General features: G+C 40.4%; 2 protein-coding genes and 1 long non-coding RNA gene across 3 annotated transcripts; 1 reads left to right on the forward strand and 2 right to left on the reverse strand.

The window, feature by feature from the left end:
* Window positions 1-1022: 1022 nt before the first annotated feature.
* LOC306929186 (uncharacterized protein) lies at window positions 1023-14659 on the forward strand. Its single transcript, XM_079509632.1, has 10 exons — window positions 1023-1350; window positions 4508-4903; window positions 5050-5218; window positions 6586-6719; window positions 8167-8433; window positions 9061-9243; window positions 11309-11575; window positions 11709-11792; window positions 12467-12598; window positions 13754-14659. Exons 1-10 carry the CDS (start codon window positions 1101-1103, stop codon window positions 14026-14028), a joined length of 2157 nt encoding a protein of 718 aa, XP_079365758.1. The 5' UTR covers window positions 1023-1100; the 3' UTR covers window positions 14029-14659.
* On the reverse strand, window positions 14622-19494 carry LOC306929187 (receptor-type tyrosine-protein phosphatase C-like). Its single transcript, XM_079509633.1, has 10 exons — window positions 19095-19494; window positions 18507-18773; window positions 18272-18397; window positions 17969-18091; window positions 17706-17852; window positions 17407-17526; window positions 15812-16023; window positions 15653-15713; window positions 15396-15504; window positions 14622-14759 (listed from the first exon to the last, which is right to left on the reverse strand). The coding sequence occupies exons 1-10, from the start codon at window positions 19174-19176 to the stop codon at window positions 14690-14692; spliced, it is 1317 nt and encodes a 438-aa protein (XP_079365759.1). The 5' UTR covers window positions 19177-19494; the 3' UTR covers window positions 14622-14689.
* A 795-nt stretch (window positions 19495-20289) lies between these two features.
* On the reverse strand, window positions 20290-21713 carry LOC306929466. Its single transcript, XR_013790795.1, has 4 exons — window positions 21412-21713; window positions 20824-21090; window positions 20589-20714; window positions 20290-20408 (listed from the first exon to the last, which is right to left on the reverse strand). It is a non-coding gene; the product is annotated as an uncharacterized lncRNA (long non-coding RNA).
* Between the last annotated feature and the right edge of the window lie 502 nt (window positions 21714-22215).

The following is a 22215-nucleotide window of genomic DNA, read 5'->3' on the forward strand; positions in this document are numbered from 1 at the left end:
ACATTGTGTGGGCTAAAGGTCTATGTATGCCATCATGTCAGGATGGCATTAATTAGAATCTGTAGTAGGTGTATGTGTGCAGGATAATGGGTTTTTAGATGAGGTGTTATTATACTGGAATGCAAAGCTGCTGGCCTATGCGAGTGGCATTGTTTGAGATTTTGGAGTTCAAAGAGTTACAGAGAGACGGAGTATGAGGCATCCTCGTGAATGATCTTGTAATCCGTCATCGATTTATCATGTACAGTAGTGTGCAAAGTTAAGCCACAACAAGGCGAGACACCGATTTTCAAGTTAGTTCAGTAGTGTGAACTGCACAGTGCACAGCAATCTGACGACTTTGACATCATTCCTCTTTCCCTACTGATGACTTTCATTCCTGAAGCATCATATTGATGATTTCAATGAAATTATTTCATTTTACACGTCGCACAACCTTAGTTACCACCCTCCACCACACAAACACAGACACACGTTGTGTGCTTTATGCTGGTGTGCTGTACTTTGCACTATCACGGAATTCAATTTACACATACTCGGTCAATAATGAATAAATACATCATTACACAGCACAGCACACACAGAAAACATTTGCGGTTTATGTCTATTGAAGAAATATCTATCTCAAATGATTGGTCCATTTGCTTGAGATTAATGTATTTTGCACATGGTCCCTGATGCAAATAAACTAAAAAATTAAATAAAGTCAGTGAGGCCCACACCAGAAAAGAAACCTTACTAAATTTATAAAATAACAATGATGTTATATTTGCACCTACTCTTTTCAGAGCCAGTAGGCTACATTCAAAGTACACACAACTTACTTTGACATTTCTTATAATTATCTTAAATAATACATTATTTCACCCTATCATTTACTCATGTAAACCTGTGATGTTACAATAAACTTGAACTAAAATTGAACCATGCCAACCAACCTCTTATCATGTTTGAGCTCTCAGATGGTCCTTGACTTTATTTTGTGTTTAGCTTGTGCAGTAACTTTCCGCTGGATAAACAATGACGTGTGTCCGATGGTTGTTTATAACGTGGATGAGTAAGGCGGCCGCACACAGTATCTAGAGTGACTCTGGTTTGGAATGAAGGGTTGTGGGACTTTGCTTGTTTTGCTCTTCTGTCTGTTTGAGGCTGGGGTTCAGGAAGAGAGCGGTGACCCACCTGACCTCTTGAAAGGGCTGGAATTCATGCTGCTGAGCCTGGAAGCCAAGGTGAAGATCCTAGAGGCCAACGCGGAAGCCAGCAATAATGAATTCAAGGAGCAGAGGGACTTGGTGGCCAGTCTTCAAGAGGAGCTCAACATCACCAAACAGGAAATGAAAGAATATGCAGGTTAGTTCATAAGAGGCTATGCTTCTTGCGGAAAAGTGATTTGAAGAAGTTGTAAAGTTCCTGCAGGCTGAAATGTGTATAAAATGTTTGTAAATAGTCGTTTCACTATAATAAATGTATTTATTATTAGTGGGAAGCAAGAACATTATTTTTTTTCCACTATCATTAATTCATATTCATAAACTTTTGGACCCTTCCTCCTTCTTCATACTTTGACCTAGATAGAAACTTTAGTGGGATCGATGGGCAGCAATCTTCAACCCTTTTTGACTAACAACTTTAGCATACTTTGAGTTATTTTATTCTGAAATTGTTTATAAATTAGATTTTCAATTCGGTGATGTCACAGAATTAAAATTCAGTTCTTCAGCCCCAAGCGTGTCTCCAAGTCGGACTACACAAGATTTAGTTCAGCCTTTAATCAGCACTTCCTCATTGAAGGAATATACTATAGCTCCAATCATCACCCACATAATAAACCTCTCCATCAAACAGGGACAGGTCCCCCAAGACTTCAAACTGGCCAAAGTAACCCCCCTACACAAGAAAGGGAGCAAATTAGACCCTGGCAACTACCGCCCTGTTTCTATTCTAAGCTCCATCTCGAAAGTGATGGAAAATATAGTCTATGAACAGGTTGAAAAGTATCTTGCCACATAATAATTAATGTATGAATTCCAATCTGGCTTCAGAACATCCCACTCCACTGACACATGCCTACTCTATTTGAGCGACCACATCAAACAAGAGGTGGATGCTGGCAAATACTGCGGCATGGTCAAGCTGGACCTCCAAAGGGCTTTTGACAGTATGGAGTTACCACTCCATACTGGTAAACAAGCTGAAAGCAATTGGTTTTGATAGCACATCAGTGAGCTGGATCCAATCCTACCTGGAGGGGAGAGAACAGATGGTGGAGGTGAACGGAACACTGAACCCCCCCACCCCCCGCCCCAGTGAGCTGTGGCGTTCCACAAGGAAGCATACTAGGGCCTGCCCTTTACTGTACCTAATATATCTTAACGACATGACATCAGCTTGTGACTGCAACTTGTTCCTTTTCGCAGATGACTCAGCACTGCTGGTCTCGGACAGGAACAGGCTGCAGGTTGAAAAGGCCCTCAGCTCTGAGCTCGGTAGAATCTGCACCTGGCTCGCTGATAACAAACTATCTTTACACCTGGGAAAAACTGAATCAATTATCTTTGGTTCAAATAGTAATCTCAGCAATGCTGATGACTTCTTGATTAGAGTGGGTGACAATCACACGTTAAGATGAAATTGCTCTCAAAGGGCACCTATGGACGGCTGCAATTCGAAACTGGCCCCCGTAAAACCTGAATCCCCCACCCACCCCTTTTTTTCCCCTCACTGTATATGTGTTTTTTTCCCTTTTTACCTCCTTTATGATGATTTCCTGATTTTAGCTATATAGAAGAGTATATTTGCACGTCTAATTGTTATGATAAATTGAACATGGTGGGCCCTATTGTAAACAAGTGTAATACTTTATGGTGTCGTCCACAGTTAAAAGTTTTGTATTGAGTTGTGCTTGAAATGTACTGTAATTCTCCAATCTGTTAATAAATTCATCAATCAATCAAAGGGCACCGTGACACCACAATAAGTTTAGAAGATACAAGAACACAATCTAACAGCACTAATATTTGTAGACACAATACACTTGATTATTTTCCAATAGGTTAAAACAAATGCATAATGAAGTAAAGAAATACCAGTGGTATAAAGTAAAGTAAAGTAAAGTAGACTACATTTACTTAGTTAAACATAAAAAGTTAAACATAAACATTAAAACATTAAAAAAAGTTTTATCAACATGATGGGGAGTCTATCAGGCCATCTAAGATATTAAAACAATAAACACATGGGGAGCTAGCTGCTTTAAATGTTATGCTGCTTACAGTACAACATGGATGCATCATGCGGTAAAGATAATCACAACCTTGGGGGATAAACCAGCTATTATTTATTACCACTAACACCTCCACCCCCTGTCCACCTCAAAGATCATAGATGGATCTCTTGTTTACACACATTGAGACTGTACGCGCAGGTGCCGGTTTCATGTAATCAATTCCCAACAGATCCCCAAACCTGTTGTTTTGGGGATCACTGATATCAGTTCATTCAACCTCCTCTTGTCTGTTGGCTGGTGAGACACTCCTAGCGAGACTACTTCACCCCGCAGCGGTATTGCGTACCGAGAACAGCTGACATACAATAATAAAGCTTTATTTATATAGCACCTTTCAAGTACAAGGTCACAAAGTGCTGAACAACAAGAGCATAGAACATATACATCGAAAGGCAGTAGTACAACAACAAAAACACAATGATGTGAAAAATACATAAGAAAATGCAAAGAAATCACAACGATAAAGGATTAAAAGCAGCTTTGTAGAAATGGGTCTTCAGGATAGAGTGATTTAAAACGAGGAACTGAGTCGGCAAGCCTGATCTCCAGTGGCAGGGCGTTCCACAGTGAGGGTGCACGGATTGCAAAGGCCCGATCGCCAATAGTCTTTTTGCGGCCTGTTTTTATGGTGAGAAGGGCTTTTCCCGAGGATCTCAACTTGCGGGCTGGCTCATAGGGGTCAAGTAAGTCTGAAAGGTAGGACGGAGCAAGGCCGGACCTAGCCTTGAAAGTAAAAAGTAGAATTTTAAAATTAATTATAAAAGAGATGGTGGCAAGGATGGGAGTAATATGGTTGAACTTTCTTGCACCTGTTAGGAGGTCACATTGCTTAGTGGATGCGGCCGCTGTGAGCTTGGAACACCTTCACACAGCGGAGCAGAAATTAGGTTTGAGGGGATAAAGCTGTGTGATTAAGCAGCCGTGATCCTAGGGATGGCTCCCTCGGTGACTGGAGGTTGGGTTTGGCCGTTTGGGGGACAAATGCTTTGAGATTCGCTATTATTGTTTACACACAAGTTGACACAACATAAACCACGGTATATATTTCAAGAGCGAGAGATCACAGTAAACATCCACCCTAAACCTTCTTCTTCCACACTGGGAGGAAACTAGCATCTGAAAGTTTGATGGGATGACTTTTTACACGTCGGTACTGTGACCAATTTTACATTGCATCTAATCGATCGGTTTCTTTTGCCCACGACATGCGGGCGCATACAGGTTCTTATCAGTGTGATGTTGTAAGGAAATGCATCTACACACTGAGTGTCAGAATCCCTGTGGAGAAACAACTCCGTCCCCTGCTGGGCAGTAAGGTCGTAGTGCCGTGCAACATCCAGGACAGGTCGGAGGCCATCCCCCATCACTCCTCCCTCACCATCAAGTGGACCCACATCACCGAGAACAACTCCATGCTCATCCTGACGGCGTCCAACGGCAAAGTTACTGTGGCGGCAGAGTACGAAGGCCACGTGACCATGGACAACTACCTGCTGCTCCCCACCGACGGCACCATGGAGATCACAGAGGTGCGGTCCAAAGACTCAGGAATGTACCGCTGTGAGGTGATCTATGGCGCCGAGGAACAACATGCCTCTGTGGACATTTGGGTGCAAGGTACACCACCAATTTGCCTAAGTTATAAAATGTCTTTAAGACCAAAAGTAATTGAGAGAAGGAAATGTCAATCAGTATGCACACTTCTCTTACACCCCCGACCCCCCCCCCCCCCCCCCCCCACACACACACACACTCTCTCTCAGGTATTGTGTTCCACTACAACATTGGTCATTACACCATGACCTTTGAGGAGGCGAAGGCAGCATGTATTAGGAACAGTGCTTCCGTCGCTACACCTGCTCAGCTGGAGGCTGCTTATCATGATGGCCTCCATCAGTGTGATGCTGGCTGGCTGTCTGACCAGACTGTCAGGTAGGAATTAGTTTCACAGACTTTTACCGAAGTCGTTGACGACTACACAAAGTCAAAATATGAAGTAAAACCTGCGCATTACTCTATAGACCTTTTACACATTATTAAAGCATTTTTTTTTTCAAACTTAAAAAAGAAAGAAAAAATGATAATATTTACATCAGATGTATTAATACAGGATAGGATAGACTCTTTGATAGAGGTTTAGGTTGTATAGTTGTCATTATGGCCTGTCACTATTACATAATAGCCTAGTCGCAATTATTTGAGATAATTGCAATTATTATTTTTTGCTTTATCATTATAATTTATAATCATTATCATGTTGAAAAATGTGCTTCAAACGGTTTCAAAAAGAGTGGAAATCTACAAGTTCAAAACACAGTACTACAAAAAATCAACACAAACAAAGCTGATTCTGCCAGTACTTCACAAACCCCAGTATGCAATGGATCCCCCCTAATTTCATCCAATCAGGAGAGAGAGAGTGTGTTTGACTGTACTAGTGTTGTTTGCAGTTCTGTCTTACTAAAAGTAATGAATCAATCAATAACCAGACGATATTGGAATTGGAACACTATAAAATTGAAGCGGAAACATGGGTTCTCTCTCCTGATTGGATCAAATTGGTGACCCACCTGAAAATGTTATTAAAGAGCAGGAGAGATGTCTCTCGTTGTTTTTCCTTTGTTTTGCCTAATGGGTTCCCAGATTGGGAGAGATGAGACCCTATTTCACTTGTAATAGCAATGGCTACTATCAGAATAGAGTTGGAACATTTTAAAATTTGTATTTATTTGAACACACTCGTAGACTTGGCTAGTCACTTCACTCCTCAACAAATATATTTTTGAGGGGCTCCCTATGCCCAGCTTTCCCTGTTTGTGTAAACACAAACATTGAAGACAAAAGTGAGGACAGAAAAATTAAGACCCAAATTGTGATTGGCCGGAATGACATTTGTGATGATTTGATTGGCTGAGCACGGAATGTGATGTACTGTATATGATGTATGATGATGTATGATGATAAGAGCGCCCCTCACTTCACACAAGTGTGATTTTTATCCTTCAGTAGGGATTTCTCTTTGGAAATGTAGTAGAAGTTGAAGTTTGTCCGAGGCCTCTTATGTCTGCAACTGCATACAAAGCAGACACAACGCAATTTTATTTAGACACCTACAGTACAAGAAGGACATGCAGTGCCTTCAATCAACAGCAGAAACAATTGGAACTCACTGAAGGCCCTTGATACTCTCCAGAACCATCAACATATGACCTTCACAATAGATAAGATACATTTAACATTTCCTTGTATCGACTTGAAAATGTCAGTTCATGAATTGATTCCTGTGTGCTTCACTGCAGCTACCCCATCCGTAAACCCCGGGATGGCTGCAACTGGGGGGTGGGCAAAGAGTTATCTCCTGGAGTGAGATCATATGGAGAACGCTATCCCGATGAAACCTGGGATGTGTACTGTTTTGCTGCAGAAATGTCAGGTACAAGTGATTTTGTTTTGTTAAAAAAAAGTATTACATTAGCTGAGCTCTATATTTTGAATGCTGTGTCCTCGTTGCTATACTGCCATTGTTCAGTAACAGGAGTGTCCCTGTCTCAGAAATTGCATTTTTAGGTCAGGATACCAATTTTTGTTTTGTTTTAACCAAATAATATAATATAAATGGGGCGACTGTGGCTCAAGAGGTAGAGCAGGTCGTCCAATGATCCATGGGTCGGCGGTTCGAATCCCGGCTCCTCCTGTCTACATGTCGAAGTGTCCTTGGGCAAGACACTGAACCCCAAATTGCTCCCGATGTGCTGGTTGGTACCTTGCATGGCTTCCGCCGCAATCGGTGTATGAATGTGTGTGTGAATGGGTGAATGTAATGCACAATCTATGTAAAGCGCCTTGGATAAAGGCGCTATATAAATGCACCATTTACCATTTACCATCACTTACTTTAATAATCACATAAATAGCATGCATAGAGAACAGTTTATTGCCTCAAGGTCACTAGGGCACCAACCAAGTAAACAATAAACCTAGCATCTGTCTAAATAGCATCTACAGTTGGAGGCCATCGATATTGTCCTTTTCTTTTTGCTGAGGTTTGCGTGATCTGCGCAAAAGGACAGTTAACCCATTTTGGGCGGGAACCCCTTTTGGTGTTTAAAACATTATAATTTAGCTATTGAAAAATAGCAGATCTACAAGCTCGTAGCGCGCCACCGAGTGGCGCGCTACGAGCTTTGTAGGTCTGCTATTTTTGAAAAATCGTGAAAATATTTATTTCAGAAAACTGGAGGATTTAGAAGTATTTTTTTAAATTTTGAGGTCAGGCCTAAATGGGTCAAATGATAAGGGACAATATCGGTGGCACCCAACTGTACCATAACAACATACTTAACATTTGTGGTTACAGTATGTGCCACAAGGCACAAAGTGGATACAGTAGGTAACAGGTAACATCTGTGGTAAAGAAAGACAAATTTTTGAAACAAAAACCTGAGAACTTATGATGACTTATGAAGTCTGCATCAATAAAAATAAAAGTATACTGTTCTTGTACATAATTACTATTTACCTTGTATTAAAAAAAAGAATAACATAGAATTGTCTGACACTGCTGTGGTAGGATACTGATGAAAAACTATATAAAAGAAAAATATAAACCCCAATACCAGTGTTCCAGAGAATGTTATTTAGACAGATGCTAGATTTATTGTTTACCTGGTACCTAGAGTCTTTCAGGCACTAAACTGTTGATGAACTAATTGATAGAAATTAGAGTCATAGAAAGTATGACTGTAATGTAATATTAATATTAATATATATTATAATCACATGCCGAGTCTCTCTCTTATTTCCCTCCCTGTTCTGAGAACATAAATGTATCAAAATGTAGCCTAACCCAAAGTCCTAAACCCTCCTCTCTGTCCTCCCAGGCAGGGTCTTTTACGCGGGAGGTGCAAACGTCACCTTCGACGAAGCTGGAGACCAGTGTGCCAAACTGGGCGGCCGTTTGGCGACAACTGGAGAGTTGTACCTGGCATGGAAGGAAGGCATGGATGTGTGTAGCGCTGGCTGGCTGGCTGACCAGACTCTCCGCTACCCCATAAACATCCCCAATTCGCTGTGTGGACAAGGGCTGGTCGGAGTGATGACTATCGATCTGGACACCAACTCCCGACACGACGCAGTGTGTTTAAGAGGTGAATCTTTTAGAGTGAGCCAGGAATTGAAGGACTGCAACTCCCACAATGCACAATCAATACAATTGGGATGGTGATAGGGGTATCAAGACAAAACGAGACGGGGTCTAATAACGGCACATTCAATTCACTTTTGAATTTCAAAAGTGTCAAATCACAACAAGTTGTGTCCAGACACTTTACATGTAGAGCAGAAACCCGACAGAGATCCCACCCTGAGCCAGCAATTTTGTGACAGTGGTAACGAAAAACTCCCCCCCTTTAGCTGTAAGAAACATCAGGCGGACTCAGACTCTATGGTGGGCGGCCATCTGCCTCGACCGTGGGATTTAATGTGTGGTCAATCTATGATCAGTCATCCACAAGAATAATGTCTGCACTATGACATCAATAGTCTATAGAAAGGAATACCAGCATCCATTTAGGATTCTTTGTTTATTTAGAGTTCTCCCCACAGCAGCAGCAACAACGAACGTTTCGGCCCTTCGGCCTTCGTCAGCTTGAATGACAAACAGTGTCTATGTACTATGGACAGTTATAGCCACAGCAAACATTAACCACGGGTAAACATCATTGAACAATGCACAATGAATCCTTCTAGTAATGATAATGTGGTGTGTCCAACAGAGGGAGAGGTTGTTGGAAAGATGGGCTACCGAGAGCAACGTGTTGTACCTGTGAGAGAGCAGGATGAAGGCCATGAAAAGCATGAGGCGTGGTCGTGGTCGGACTTGACCGACAGCAACGAACTGGAACTGGAACTGCACCTGGACCGAAGTAACATTGACAGTGATATGTCTATTATTGCTGGTGAGTGAATATTTAGTTTCATATTATTAGGCTTACTTTTTGTCTTGTTTCTCTGTGATTAAAATGTTCCTATAATCAGCTGAAGTGAGTGTCAATTGTGTTTATATAAGATTATAGTCAATTCAATTAAGGCAATTTGTGCCACTGCCGTGTGGTGCCATTCGCTCCAAATTACAGTTCAGTTTGTATTAATCCATTGAGTACAAAATAAACAACAGATTGCAATAATGTAATTCTCTTTAATCAGTAACTTGTGGGTGATAATTGTGTCGATCAAATATGGTTTTATTGAAAGGCAATCAAAGGCTTGAGCGTATGAAGAAAATGTTGGCTATTGTGTCTCAGTGTGTGCAGGATTATTGATTCATTGAGTAGGAAAGAAACAACAGATTACAATAATATAACATTCGATATAATCAGTAACATGTAGGTGATACTTATGTCTAGCAAATAATAGTTTTATTGAAAGGCAATGAAAGGCTAGAGTCATGGCGCCTCGGTGCGGCCGCAAATTTAGAGTGTGTGGCATGGCGGCACTTCTGAATTAAGTGAATGTAATTGTCGTTACAATTTTACTGTAATCCACAAAAGTGTCACTGTTAATTCCTTATGTCAAATATATTGTGTTCTTATCAGCAGCAAGACAAATACAATTTCGCTCTAACATGGGCAGAGAGGTAGAGAGCGTAAGATTGCACTGGGGATAATGGCTTATGCAGTCTTCTCTTAAAGGCAATGGCTGGGTTTCCCAAACGCATATGGTGTAAGACGTGTAGTGCTGCACATGCTCAGATGCTCCTCTAGGCCGCACACAGAAGCCTGTGAACATAGACATTCCGTGCATTGATGTGCCATGCAATGTTAGGCCTCAGGTCTACCATTCTGAAATTTTATTTAATAATATTTGGACTGCTGGACAGCTGACAGTAGGCTCTCTTTACTCTTAAAAAAAAAATATATATATATATATATATATATATATAATATATATTATATTTATGTACAGTATACTGTATATATATATATATATATATATATACCACTTTTTATTTTATTTTTTAAGAGTAAAGAGAGCCTACTGTCAGCTGTCCAGCAGTCCAAATATTATTCAATTAAATTTCAGAATGGTAGACCTGAGGCCTGAGGCCTACCATACCAGGCCTCAGGCCTGAGGCCTATCATTGCGTGCCACATCTATGCACGGAATGTCTATGTTCACAGGCTTCTGTGTGCGGCCTAGAGGAGCATCTGAGCATGTGCAGCACTACAGGTCTTACACCATATGCGTTTGGGAAACCCAGCCAAGGGTATCTGGCATGATCTATTAACTATTTCTAACAAATTGTCATAGAGCGCCGAAGTCCTGATGTCACTCGCTCATCCCCTGGTTCCAACTTCCAAGGGGTCCGCGGGGTCATCTTGTCTCATAAAAATTGTGGTCCAAAAATAAACAAACTGTCTTGGCGATATTGTCAGGGAGGTGTCTCTGTATCTTTTACGACAGTCAGTCAGTCAGTCAGTCATATTTGATACAGTCTGTTTCTAGTGAAAATGTAACTAATTCGGCAACAGTAACATTAGCGTTTTCTCGCAGTCAGTTGATTCTTCATATCCAGATGAGTGAAACCGCCAGGATGATTTGTTTATTTTTCAAACACAGTTCTTATATGAGGTGACCTAAAGCCCTAACCACACCAAAGGGTCAAGGCGGTTTTAGCGTTGTCCCTGCGGTGTGATATGTCTTGTTGCACGTTGACCCACATTGACCCACGTTGACCCTAGTGATTCAACGCATGGAATTCAATGGCCCAAACCACACCAAAGGGTCGAGGCGGTTTTAGCGTTAACTCCTTGCAACCGTTTGGACCCAAGGAGTTGCATGGTGACCCTTTGGTGTGGTTAGGGCTTAAGACCCCGCTATGGGTATTATAATACAAGTAAAAAAAAGTACACAAACCTGTGGACTTAGTGCCCTCTACTGATATTGACGTCAGACTTCGGTGCTCTATTCTAAAGTATTAGGCCTATCCATTGTGGACATATACGTTTCTGTGATATTCTTCAGAACTGGCTATCAGGTTGGAAGACCTGGAGATCAGACTGAGTGCTGTGGATGTGGATGACCTTGAGAAGAGACTGAGAGTCCTGGAAGCCCTTCATAGCAGACTGCATTCCAGTGAGGACACGGTGGATGACCTAATTGCCAGACTTGAGGACAAGGTGGATGACCTTATGTCCAGATTGAGTGTCAGTGAAAACAAGGTGGAAGATCAGACAAAAAGACTGGGTGCAAGTGAGAACAAGGTGGAGGACTTGAAGGAAGAAAGTGCAGGTGATTTTGAACAGGAGATTGTTCTGAGAATTGACAAGAGAGGATATTGTTATGTATGTAATGTTCGATCAAAAATTCACACAATTCTACAAGTATTTATAGTGACTCTGTGCTAATGATGTGCTGATTTCAGACTGCCTTGCTAAGCTGTCCGCCGTATTAATGAGGCTCATTGAAATCGAGAGCCAAGCAGAGGAACTGAACAAACAAAATACAGGTATTATACCTTCAGGTTTAGCAAACACAAGGGCCGGATGGGTCAAAATGTCAGGCCGGGAGTCATATATCCTTCCAGGCCAACCTAGCCACATACTACATGAACACACATGAATGTGCCTACACTCAGACACATGCCTTGCACGTGCACACATGACAGCCTGACAGGGCTTCAGACCATAACAATTGTCAATTTTACCTTTGTTTTATTTATTTATTTAACATATACCACACCCACACTGTAGGCCTACAGTAGTAGTCACTATAACACTCACTTCTACTGCACAGTAGAAGGAGTAATCCATATGAATCACAGTTACAGCATTATTAATTTCCACATGGGCTAAGTAATCACCCAAAATGATATCATATCTACCTACAGTAGTATGTCAAAAGCATCTTTTAACTTATTTGATGTTATTTAAGTAACATTAAACGTTGACACACGTTGACACAACGTTGACCCCCGGAAATGCTTTGGCCATGTCTCGCCATGTTCTCTTTCGATAGCCAGGCCAATCAGACGGCAGGCCACCAGGAATTGTAAACACATTCTTCTACACCGTATTAGACAAATCTCACACAGATGTAATAATCGTGGTAAATATGTTGATTGTGTCAATTGTACAAGTATTTATTTGTCAGAATAAAATATGGATGTTTTCTTTGTTATAGAAAAAAGTCCAACAATTGCATTCAGTGCAGCCGACGGAGGAGATGGAACGATTGCAGCCTTGCAAAATAACACCACTTTCATCTACAGAATGGTTATCACAAACAGTGGCCTTGCCTACAATGAAACTACAGGTAAAAGATCCTGTTAGGGCTGCAACATACTTATTTATTTATATCAATGTTTCTCAATGTCTGGCCCAGGGCCCACCAGGGTTCCTAATGGATCCTTACGGGTCTGTAAATCTGAGGTTGGACAAATTAAACCATTTTTTATTTTAATCTTTCGGACCCCAATCTACACCATAATATTCTCAGTGTTAATTTAACTCTGAAAGTGTACAAATCGAACCAACATGACCCGTAACGGTCCAGACCCAGAATTACAGAGTTACAGACCCGTAATCGTCCATTTGGACACACTGGTAGTCCCCGAACCCAATGTTGAGAACCAACTGTTTATAGATTCTTGTCTACAGCTCATAAAGCAGCGACCAACATTTTTGCCAAATTGTATTTTCTGTAATAAATTCTGACGGCTATAGAGAGAGGCACAGACCATTTTACGTCAATATTGAATTTATTTGAATAGAGTTGCTTAGCCTCTACTGCACAACAACAATAACAACAACAACAAAGTTATAATTTGGACAAAATATCAAATAACTGATCCATTACCAACAATCATATGTTAGCCTCCACGTGCCATGGATCAAAACAGTGTTACATATAAATCCAACAGCCTGGTTGAACTCTTTTAATAGCAGTGGGATAGGACTCTATCCTATTTGGATAACATTGCAAGCATCAGTCAATAGATAGTATTGTGAGGGAAAAATGTGATCCAATAAAAGAAAACGGAAATTCTCTGCTTCCTAATGTTGATATGTTGTGAGATATGTTGTTACGACTCTTTGTCTAGGGGTAAAAGGTTGCAACATAATAATTCGAAGGACAAGGAATTTAAAACTGAATACACCAAAATTAGTAAAAAGTTACAAAAATATATACAGTAAACTGAAGATGCCTAACCTTAACAGAAAACAACTAAATTAACACACACTCAATCGGATTCAGGCCCACCCAAAATTTCAATTATGGCTTTGCCACTGAAATACAAAAGCAAAACACAAATACTATAATATAATGAATCTAAATAAGAAATAATTATACTAATACAGAATCAAATACGGCTGGCCGTAAATAACATACTTCACATATCATCGGTCACCAAACCCAAAATATGTCAACAGGCGTAAATCCAAGGCTAACAATCTCTTGCATCAACAGGTATATTCACAGCACCTGTAGCTGGCGTGTACTTCTTCACATTCTTCTATCACACTGGGAAGAAACTGGATGCTACACTCTACCTTTACAAGAACGGTCAACGTATGGCTATCACCTCTGACCACTCCACTGGATCTGAAGGGGCTCGTAATGGTGGCAATGGAGTCACCCTGCAGTTGCAGCAAGATGATCAGGTGTATGTGCACATGGCTGTCAATGCGGACGTTTGGGAAGACGCTTATGGCCATACCACCTTCAGTGGCTTTCTGTTATAGTGAACATGGATCATTAAGAATCCAGCATGATCTCCGAAGGTTTGCTGGGATACTCAAGTATCCTCATGTTAAGAGAATGCAGAGTTATTCTTAGGTCTTGATTGTTTATACAATACATTTGTTAAATCAATCGTTTCAGATTTCAGGTGATTTCTCCTGTTATGTACAAACATTTAGAACATTATTACTTAAAACATGTACAATAACAATGAATAAATATATTGGATGTATTGGAACACATACAGTGCAGGTTTTCTGCCCAACAGTGATTAGATTTAACATTTTTGCCTGCTGCTGAAGGTTGATGTCTTCTTGTGGCCTATTGATAATGTAAACTGCTGAATCTGCTGATAGCTCACCACAGGAGCAGGTTGATGCTCAGCTCAAGGGCGAAGAAGGGGTGAAGAAATAATAATTACGTAACGTGTAAAAAATAAATGATGTGATCCGATTATATACTACTCAGTCAATAACAATACATTTAAAAAAGACAACAGAGGAGTCTTCAGAGTGGCACGTTCCCAAGTTGAAGCAGAATTTGGAGATATACGGTGAACAAGAAAGAAGACAGCACGGTTCCTTGGGGACCATCACATCTGACAGGCTACCCTGCAGTCTGATGTGCTGGACTGTGGTCTGCTGATATGTCGTTGGATTTTACCTACTCAACGACCTCTTCTCCACCGCGAATGAGTAAGTATTGATGCAGCTCCACACTATCTAAGAGCTCACTGTGGAGCAAACAGTACAGTTCGGTTAGTTTGCAGTCTAGGGCAAGGTTTCCCAAACTTTTCAGGCCACGACCTCCCAAAATAATGATTTGAACTGGGGACTCCCCACCCTGACTAGCACTTGGATTGTAGGCATTATATTTAGTTTGACTCGGTTCCACAGATAAATATTGTGAAAATTGCCTCTTTATATACAGAATATTTGGCAATTTGGCCAATTTGGTATTAAAACATTTAACATTACAAGTCATTAGATTGTAAGTTTACTTTAGAAATGTGCAGATACCCATACACTTGTACTGTATGTTGGTTTGTTTACTGTTGATTATGTGATAAACAATCATCTGAGGACCCCCAAAATAATTTGGGATCCTGACCCCCAGTTTGGGAACCACTGGAGTAAGGGATATAATAGAGTGGTTCATTAAAGCCTATACTGAATACGGTCATGTAGTGTTTGACCTTTGACAGGCGAATTACAGAATGCAATTAACTTTCCATAAACTTCTTCGGTGAGAAATATTGACTGGCAACATTGTGGTTCTGGATTCTATCATTTCAACAGTCAATTCCATCAGGGTAAAGCTCAAGTAACGTGGGGGTCTGACTTGTTAAAGAAAAGATGTGAATACTTACTGGGAATTCCAACACCTCCGAGTGTAGATCTTGTAGCAATAAAAGAGCATGGCAGCAGATATAAGGATGGTGAAGAACACCAGGAATCCAATGAGGGCTTTTTTATTGTCTACAAGACATGGCATAAAAATATAAAAAACTGTTATTCTAGACTTACATTTAAAGAACAATATCTAATATAAGCTGTGCCGTGAAATGAATGTGGCAATGTGAGAAATTTCACATGACAAAAACATTTAGAAAGTGAAAGCACATACACAGAGTGGAAATTTGCTTCTTTATGGAGCTGCCTCCATGTTTTCCATTGTGAGCAAACACCTGGCAAGAAAGGACATGCCTTTATCTGGAGTCACGGCATTTCTTGAAATGTGAGGCACTTTAATTATTTGAACAAGAATAGTGCATGCATCCTGTACCTCCACGGTGTAGCTTGTTGTGTAGCTCAAATCCCTGAATTCAAAATTGCACATCTTATGAGTTTTTTCTTCCATCCACTGATCTCCTCTATAAAGGCACACAGTAAAGTTTCCCTTCGGTCCATTCCAATCCTCATCCTTAATATGACACTTTACTATAATTGCGTTATTCTCTGGATAAAACACTTGCAGTAGCTCAGGGGTAGACGGTTCTGTGAGATACAGTATGGGGAGGAATTAAAACATTTACATCATTTTCATTCTTGGTTCTCTGTGTTTAATCACACATCGACTCATAATGGAACAATAAATGAGACGTAGCTTGTTAGTTAGTTCATTCAGACATACTCGAGGGGGTTCATGCCATGCTCAAGGCGCATACTATACTCAAGGGGTTAACATGCTGCATTACTATGTGGGTGTATAACGCCAGGGCTCCACCGGACGCGTTGCGTCTCCGTCGCGTGCGTCAAAAAACGCACCGGTTCAATTTTAATGCACGCGTCGCGTCTCCGTCAACGCGGGCAGTGGAGCCACCCTTCATTGATTAAAAAGGGAACATTCCCTGACGGTGACGGAGACGCGACGCTGACGCTGACGCGCCCGGTGGAGCCCTGGTGTAACGCCAGGGCTCCACCGGACGCGTTGCGTCTCCGTCGCGTGCGTCAAAAAACGCACCGGTTCAATTTGAATGCACGCGTCGCGTCTCCGTCAACGCAACGCAACGCGGGCAGTGGAGCCACCCTTCATTGATTAAAAAGGGAACATTCCCTGACGGTGACGGAGACGTGACACTGACGCGACGCTGACGCATCCGGTGGAGCCCGGCCGTTAGTGTGTGCAAGTCCCACACGTCATTCGCCGATGCGGCAGTCAGCTGACCAATTGGGCGGGCTACTTAAGCTCACTAGACTGCATGCTCTTCCTGCCTTCCTCTGCACATGGTTCCTGGTTGTATGTGATGTTTTCTCCCACCACCACCCCAGCACCACCGGTGGGCTCTGCTATTTATGCTCCCCATGGGGGGTTTTATTGTATATCTATCTCCCTGCTCTTAATGTTTTATGTTGGTGCTTAATCGTGCCGAGCAGGGAGAAAATCCAGCAGAGCCGAACGCCAAGTCAAATATCATATGCACACTCATTACTCATTCTGTAATAAATATTGGTAAATCTATTCGTGAGTTGTCTGACTGAACTAGAACAGTGCGATTTAGTCTGCATCTCCGCAAGGCGGGGTTGCTATAACCTAGGGCTGTGTGAGTGGGTTGCAGCATCGGGGCATGAAGAGAAAGAGTTTGTACGACAGATGGTGCAACTGTTCTTGGTTGTGGGGCCTCTTACAGTACGGGCAGAAGTGAAAGTGGATTTGGATGTGCGCTCTATGAAAGCCCCTCAGAAAACATAATCCCCCGCCCTGGCCACTCCAGCCTGGCGTAGACGGCTTGTACACATATGATATGATGGCACTACAATACCTAGTATTTTGACATCCACCTGTGTAAACTGTAAAATTCTGTCTCTTGTTGAGAAGCACGCATAAAAATACATTTCTCAATAAAGAATCAGTATCTAAATATGTAGTGGGTTACTTACGTCCTTCAGCTGTTAGTGTTTGCCCTGCTGTTCGGTTAACTGTATTGTTCTTGTAGGTGACTTCTACTGTCCAGTTATAACGAGTGTAAGGCTTCAAATTTAGCCACTCACATTTGTGTTCTGGTAGAAAATAAAATAGATAAGATAGATAAGAAATTACATGAAACGTAAAAACCTGAAATAGTCTAATATTTGAAAAGCAGGCTTGGCAAGAGTTGGACATCATTAGAGTGAAAATTACATTTATACAGCTACAAAGAAGACTAAATGAGGCTGGAATTAAGACAGACATAATGTACCGTGCTCCATGTGTGTTCCATTTGCGTAATTACAGTTGTATGAAAAGAGAGACTGAGTGAAATTTGGACATTTCTTGCTGATGGCTTTGAAGCTGATCTCAAAGGAGTGATTGGTTGTTTTTACCGGTTCGTTTGACATGTTAACATCTGTTGAAAATGGAATATAACAGATCTGTCAAGTTCAGCTGATATTCTGTATTCATTCATTGGACTTCATAAAACAGCATACAATGACATTTTACTAGATTATCATATCGACTCACCACAATCAATGCTAGGAACTGGAACTGTCTTAACTATTGTACTGCTGTTGTACTTGATTGTAACATTACAAGTGTAATTTGTGTAGGGCTTCAGGTCAGACAATTTCATGGATTCATTATGTTCTGAGGGTAAAGACATAATTATGACACAGTTAGAAATGCTCCACCTATGCATGTGTAATTAATAGCCTTACTTCAATTTGGGGAGATCACTTTTGCTGTCATCATTACTGCATGGACAGCCATTTCAAACAAGAGTCCCTTCAATCAAGTTTTACACAATGGAACATCACAATCACTTACCCTGACAGGTGGATTCAATGGTGAAAGTATCATTACATTGTGGCGGTTTATTTGTCCATTGTATTTCAGCAGGAAATCTATCAGGAGGTTTCAGTGTGATTTTACTTTTAAGAGAATTTAAGAAATCTGTTGAAAGAATGTTAGAGAAAGAGCACTTTATCCTATCTGATTATATTTGGACAGGAGTTGCTTTTTTAATTGTGAGAAACAGAATTACCTTAACAGTATACATTACCTGAAGTGATATATTGAGTTAGGCTGAATGTAGAGTCTGTACAGTCTTTTACACTGATATTTACAGAAACATTGGAGCATATGTCATTGTAATTGACATTGAATGTGTTATTGCTACAGAACACAGTCTGATTATTCTTGTCTCCTGTGCATGACTGGAGTTTGTCCAGAGTATCATTTCCGATTGACACGCTGCTCATATCCCAATCACTCTGATAGCAAAGACGTCCAGGGGTATTGCATTGGACTTGTTTAATGTCGTTTTGTTCTGAAATGCAAAAATGTTGGCAGAGCATTCTTGTCAATAAATACATATTTCATTATATACTGTAGTGTATCTGTATATAGTATATACTACTGTAGATACAGATATATAGAGGGAATGCGCATGCATAAAATGAATGGCAAATCGAGTGGCATTAATCGTCGTTTAATGCAATCAGATAGGACTTTTCTGTTTGGATGTATGTCTTTTTTGCCACTCAGTAGGCGTTCCCGCAAAACTTCCGGGTATGATGATGATGTCACGCGCATACCCTCTATACTGTAGATATACGTGCATATGAATGGTATTTCTTTTTAAACATACCCATTTTATTTGTCATTGTAGGATTATTTCCACAGAGTTCACAACGTCTGACTGTGCTGTTATTATCAATAGCCGTAGTCATAATCACATTATGATCATAGCGGGTACAAGGCTTCAGGTAAACCTTATGGAATATTGTACTGGAATTTAATGAGATGTTTTTTACAGAGTCAGCTTCACTCAGAGTTTCAGTGTAGTTATGACTGATGGTAGAGTTAGCTTCAGTCAGTGTTACACTGATGGAGTTGGCTTTAATCCGATTTGTGGCATAGTTATGGCTGATGGTGATGTTGATCCTAAAGCCAAACTTCTCTGGTTGAACTGTGTATGAACCTGCACAAAACAATAAACATTGAGAAATATTAATCTGTAGACAGAGGAATGTAAACCAGCATATTTATTTGTATTTTCAACATCAGACCCCTTGGCTGGTGTAGATTCCGAACACACTCATGTTCTGGCAGGAGATAATCATACCTCCAGTATGAAATATAAGTAAATGGATTAAAACATGTACATTTAATATGTATATTGTGTAATATTGAAACTGGTACTCACACACTGGTTGATCTGTAGTGTAGAGTAAAGATTAAAAATACAGATTAGAACACAATTACAGCATATTTAGTAACGTAATACAATGAAAATGGAGTCTAAACCTAACCTAACCAAATGCATGTCTGAATATTTACTAAAAGTTGCACGCACGCACGCACACACGTGCACGCACGCACGCACGCACGCACGCACGCACGCACGCACGCACGCACGCACGCACGCACGCACACACACACAGACACACACACACACACACACACACAATTGAAGACTTAACTTACCAGTTAAATTTACAACTGAACCTAGAATAAAAATAACAATAATGTCATTACTTTCACATCCTTTGAATCATGGCATTACGCAGCAATCAATTTCTCCAAAAAAAATCATCACAGTTATTTGTTTGTTTGTTTGTTAATTTGTTTGAGTTAATGTTGGTGAAAGTGTCCGCTAGTTGCCAGTGGGAAGAGTGATGCTACAACTGGAGATATTCAGCTGAATTTCTGAGGTGGTGATGTGACACTAGCTGCCACATAAATGTGTGAAGAAATGTATTTCCTGTCCTGTTATGTTATGAGTATTGCACGAAAACAGCATACAATGACATTTTACTAGATTATCATATCGACTCACCACAATCAATGCTAGGAACTGGAACTGTCTTAACTATTGTACTGCTGTTGTACTTGATTGTAACATTACAAGTGTAATTTGTGTAGGGCTTCAGGTCAGACAATTTCATGGATTCATTATGTTCTGAGGGTAAAGACATAATTATGACACAGTTAGAAATGCTCCACCTATGCATGTGTAATTAATAGCCTTACTTCAATTTGGGGAGATCACTTTTGCTGTCATCATTACTGCATGGACAGCCATTTCAAACAAGAGTCCCTTCAATCAAGTTTTACACAATGGAACATCACAATCACTTACCCTGACAGGTGGATTCAATGGTGAAAGTATCATTACATTGTGGCGGTTTATTTGTCCATTGTATTTCAGCAGGAAATCTATCAGGAGGTTTCAGTGTGATTTTACTTTTAAGAGAATTTAAGAAATCTGTTGAAAGAATGTTAGAGAAAGAGCACTTTATCCTATCTGATTATATTTGGACAGGAGTTGCTTTTTTAATTGTGAGAAACAGAATTACCTTAACAGTATACATTACCTGAAGTGATATATTGAGTTAGGCTGAATGTAGAGTCTGTACAGTCTTTTACACTGATATTTACAGAAACATTGGAGCATATGTCATTGTAATTGACATTGAATGTGTTATTGCTACAGAACACAGTCTGATTATTCTTGTCTCGTGTGCATGACTGGAGTTTGTCCAGAGTATCATTTCCGATTGACACGCTGCTCATATCCCAATCACTCTGATAGCAAAGACGTCCAGGGGTATTGCATTGGACTTGTTTAATGTCGTTTTGTTCTGAAATGCAAAAATGTTGGCAGAGCATTCTTGTCAATAAATACATATTTCATTATATACTGTAGTGTATCTGTATATAGTATATACTACTGTAGATACAGATATATAGAGGGAATGCGCATGCATAAAATGAATGGCAAATCGAGTGGCATTAATCGTCGTTTAATGCAATCAGATAGGACTTTTCTGTTTGGATGTATGTCTTTTTTGCCACTCAGTAGGCGTTCCCGCAAAACTTCCGGGTATGATGATGATGTCACGCGCATACCCTCTATACTGTAGATATACGTGCATATGAATGGTATTTCTTTTTAAACATACCCATTTTATTTGTCATTGTAGGATTATTTCCACGGAGTTCACAACGTCTGACTGTGCTGTTATTATCAATAGCCGTAGTCATAATCACATTATGATCATAGCGGGTACAAGGCTTCAGGTAAACCTTATGGAATATTGTACTGTTATTTAATGAGATGTTTTTTACAGAGTCAGCTTCACTCAGAGTTTCAGTGTAGTTATGACTGATGGTAGAGTTAGCTTCAGTCAGTGTTACACTGATGGAGTTAGCTTTAATCCGATTTGTGGCATAGTTATGGCTGATGGTGATGTTGATCCTAAAGCCAAACTTCTCTGGTTGAACTGTGTATGAACCTGCACAAAACAATAAACATTGAGAAATATTAATCTGTAGACAGAGGAATGTAAACCAGCATATTTATTTGTATTTTCAACATCAGACCCCTTGGCTGGTGTAGTTTCCGAACACACTCATGTTCTGGCAGGAGATAATCATACCTCCAGTATGAAATAATATTTCAGTGATGAACATGTATGTGTACTTATATTATAAGTACACATACATGATCATCACTGCAAGCCTTACAAGGAATTTATTAAAATAAATGGATTAAAACATGTAATATTGAAACTGGTACTCACACACTGGTTGATCTGTAGTGTAGAGTAAAGATTAAAAATACAGATTAGAACACAATTACAGCATATTTAGTAACGTAATATAATGAAAATGGAGTCTAAACCTAACCTAACCAAATGCATGTCTGAATATTTACTAAAAGTTGCACGCACGCACGCACACACGCGCACGCACGCACGCACGCA

This window comes from Electrona antarctica (assembly GCF_951216825.1).
Source record: "Electrona antarctica genome assembly, chromosome: 9".
NCBI lineage: Eukaryota > Metazoa > Chordata > Actinopteri > Myctophiformes > Myctophidae > Electrona > Electrona antarctica.